The 3421-nt window shown below is 44.6% G+C and overlaps 1 protein-coding gene across 1 annotated transcript in view; it reads left to right on the forward strand.

Moving 5' to 3' along the window:
* Positions 1–2338, forward strand: part of LOC113812867 (cytochrome P450 2U1-like) — a gene marked incomplete at its 3' end in the record, with an annotated part of 12754 nt that extends 10416 nt beyond the window's left edge. Inside the window, 2 exon segments of the mRNA XM_070143641.1 lie at positions 1259–1449; positions 2139–2338. Coding sequence (XP_069999742.1) covers positions 1259–1449; positions 2139–2338 — 391 coding nt within the window.
* Positions 2339–3421: the final 1083 nt, after the last annotated feature.

Raw genomic sequence — 3421 nt, forward strand, 5'->3', positions numbered from 1 at the left:
TGCAAATACTCTCTCCCGCTCTTTCTCTCTCTTTCTCTCCTCACTCTCTTTTTCTTTCTCTCCTCTTTCTCTCACCTTTTCTCTTTCTCTCTTTCTCTTCTCTCTGTCTTTCTTTCCTCTCTCTCTCTCTCTCTATCCTTCCCTCTCTCTCTCTATCCTTCTCCCTCTCTCCCTCCCCTGCTCTCTCTCTCCCTTCCTTCCTCCCTCTCTGTCTGTCTGTCTGTCTCGGTCTCTGTCTGTGTGTCTGTGTGCCTGTCTGTCTGTCTCTCTCTCTCTTCGTCTCTCTCTCTGTCTCTCTCTCTCTCTCTCTCTCTCTCTCTCTCTCTCTCTCTCTCTCTCTCTCTCTCTCTCTCTCTCCCTCTCTCCCTCTAACAGCCCAGCCATTACGCTCGGCTTAACCACCCGTAGCGATGTCCGAATCTCTCCCTAATGGCATCGACTTCACTAGTTACTTTTTTGTTCGTGGCTTCCAATGGAGCGTTCACTAATATATAGTAATGAAGTTGGGTCACTAGTTCTTTTGTACAGAAATGTCTCACAACTGATACGGTTCATTCGCTTGTGATATTCCCTGAAAGGTGATTGTACCATGATGTTGTATATTTGATCCTCGCTTTGTAAGTCGCACTCGTCCGGATAATCAGACGACTTCCGCATTGTTTATTATTGCTGAAGGATCTGAAACAAATCCTCTCTCATTCTCTCTCTCATATATAAAATTACTTCCCCTTTCCGCCTCATATAAATACTTTCTTTCTTGTGTCTTTTTTCGTTGAAGAAAAGACACTTTTATTTATTTTTTTGTCTCGTACCTTTTTCATATATGCATTACTGGCTCTCATTTTTGTCACTTTCTTTGTTTCTGTCTGTCTGTTTCTTTGTTTGTCTGTCTTTTATCTATTCATTATGTCTATCTCTCTCTCTTTGTCTCTGTCTCTGTCTGTCTGTCTCTCTCTCTCTCTCTTTCTCAGCCTGTCCGTCCCTCTCTCCCTGTTTGTATGTCTGTCCTTCTCTCTCCCCTTTCTCTCCCCCTCTCTTTCTTTCATTCTATCCACCCCTCTCTCCCTGTCTGTCTCTCTGCCTCAACCAAGAAAAAAAAAAACAAGAAACACCCACACTCTCATCCCCGACCCTCCCCACACACAAAAACCATCTTACAACCCCCCCCACCCCCCTCATTAGCCCCTTAAACGACCTCGTTCATCCCCATCCCCCTTAAACGACCTCGTTCATCCCCATCCCCCCTCCCCCACGCCAGAAAAAGGTCGGCCAGCCCTACAACCTGCACTACGACCTGGCCACTTCCGTCCTCAACATCGTGTGGCACATGTTCGTCGGAGAGCGGTTCCCGATGGACGACAAGAACCTCCGCTGGATCGTCGACTCCCTCGAGATGTCCTTGACGCTGGTGGAACAAGGCGGGTTCCTGAACTACACGCCGATGATACAGTAAGAGTGGATTTTGTAGCAGGGTATTGTATTTAGAGATGGGAGGAGAAAGAGGGAGAGGGAGGGAGGGAGGGAGAGGGAGAGGGAGAGAGAGAGGGAGGGAAGGAGAGGGAGGGAGGGAGGGAGAGGGAGAGGGAGAGAGGGAGAGGAGGAGAGGGAGGGAGGGAGGGAGAGGGGAGGGAGGGAGAGGGAGAGGAGAGAGGGAGGGAGGGAGAGGGAGAGAGAGGGAGGGAGGGAGAGAGAGGGAGGGAGAGAGGGAGAGAGGGAGGGAGAGAGAGAGAGAGATGGGAGGAGAAAGAGAGAGAGATGGGAGGAGAAAGAGAGAGGGAGAGGGGGAGGTGGAGGAGAAAGAGAAAGAGAGAGAGAGAGAGGTGGGAGGAGAGAGAGAGAGAGGTGGGAGGAGAGAGAGAGAGAGAGGTGGGAGGAGAGAGAGAAAGAGAGGGAGAGAGAGTGGGAGGAGAGAGAAAGAGAGAGAGAGAGAGAGGTGGGAGGAGAGAGAGAGAGACGTGGGAGGAGAAAGAGAAAGAGAGAGAGAGAGAGAGAGAGAGAGAAAGAAAGAGAGAGAGGTGGACCTTATGTTACTGTTCTATCGTATTTAGAATCCTTATGTAGAATCCTTGAGTTTCCCGTCAGAAGACTTTTCCCCCAAAAAAGTAACATCCTAATATTTCTCTTCACGTTTCCTGCAGGTTTATCGGCACTTTCCTGAAGCCGAAAGCGTTCAAAGTGGGTTACAACGTGAAACATCGGCTTGACTATTTCCAAAAGCTGATTGACGAACACAAGGCCAACCTGGACAACCCCGACCGCAATTTCGACCTTATGTACCAGTACTTATTGGAACAACGGCGGCAGATCGAGCAGGGAAACTCCGATACTATCTTTACTGGTAAGAGGACGAAGCCAATTCAAAATAGGCGTTGGAATTTTCTTGTGTACCTGGTTATCCATTTTCCTTTATATATATCATCCCTTGGAGACAAATTGGTATTTTACAATAGATTCTATATAACGAAAATACGTATTATAAGATATATTTTACTGATTATTTTGAATACATATAGCTTCTTTCAATGCAAATTCCTCACCAAACTAAAAACAAACAAACAAACATATTTATCGTACCATTTTCCTATAAAGCTTCAGAGTATTATCTTTTATCATTTATCATTTATAAATCTCTATTCATGTCAAACCCAGACGTAGCATACATTACTTGCATTTGTAAATGTTTGGATTATAACTCTTCATGAATCTATTTATATATCCAACACCAAGACATAATTATATATAAGACGCAGACAGACAGTCATCGAAAGCGACATCGACAAACAAGGACAGACGTAAACAAAAACAGCCAAAAGCTAAGACAGATAAAAACTGACATCTGTAAACCAACGGATACAAACGGACGGACGGACGGAATATCGGACAGCCTTGTTTTTTGTTTTCATACGAAATATTTTTAGCTATCGCAGTCACGTTATACACACACACACACACACACACACACACACACACACACACACACACACACACACACACACACACACACACACACACACACACACACACACACACACACACACACACACACATTTATATTTATATTTATATTTAAAATATTTATATAAATTATATTTATATTTAAATTAGAATAAAATGAATAACAAAGTAGGTAATTGTTGCCAATGATTGCACGACGATTCATGCAACCTCACTGTCAAAATACGACAACATACAAGGAAAAAAATACAACCCAATTAAGTAACATTAAGCATTGAGATCTCTTTCGCGACAGTAATCTGATACAAACAGATGATTCTACGATTTTAATATGTACTCACCCCTCTCCTCTCTGTCTCTGTCTCTCTCTCTCTCCATCTCTCTCTCTCTCTCTCCATCTCTCTCTCTCTCTCTCTCTCTCTCTCTCTCCTTTCCCTTCCTCTCTTTCCTCTTCCTCTCCCTTCCC

Source organism: Penaeus vannamei, chromosome 31 (assembly GCF_042767895.1).
Source record: "Penaeus vannamei isolate JL-2024 chromosome 31, ASM4276789v1, whole genome shotgun sequence".
Taxonomy (NCBI): Eukaryota; Metazoa; Arthropoda; class Malacostraca; order Decapoda; family Penaeidae; genus Penaeus; species Penaeus vannamei.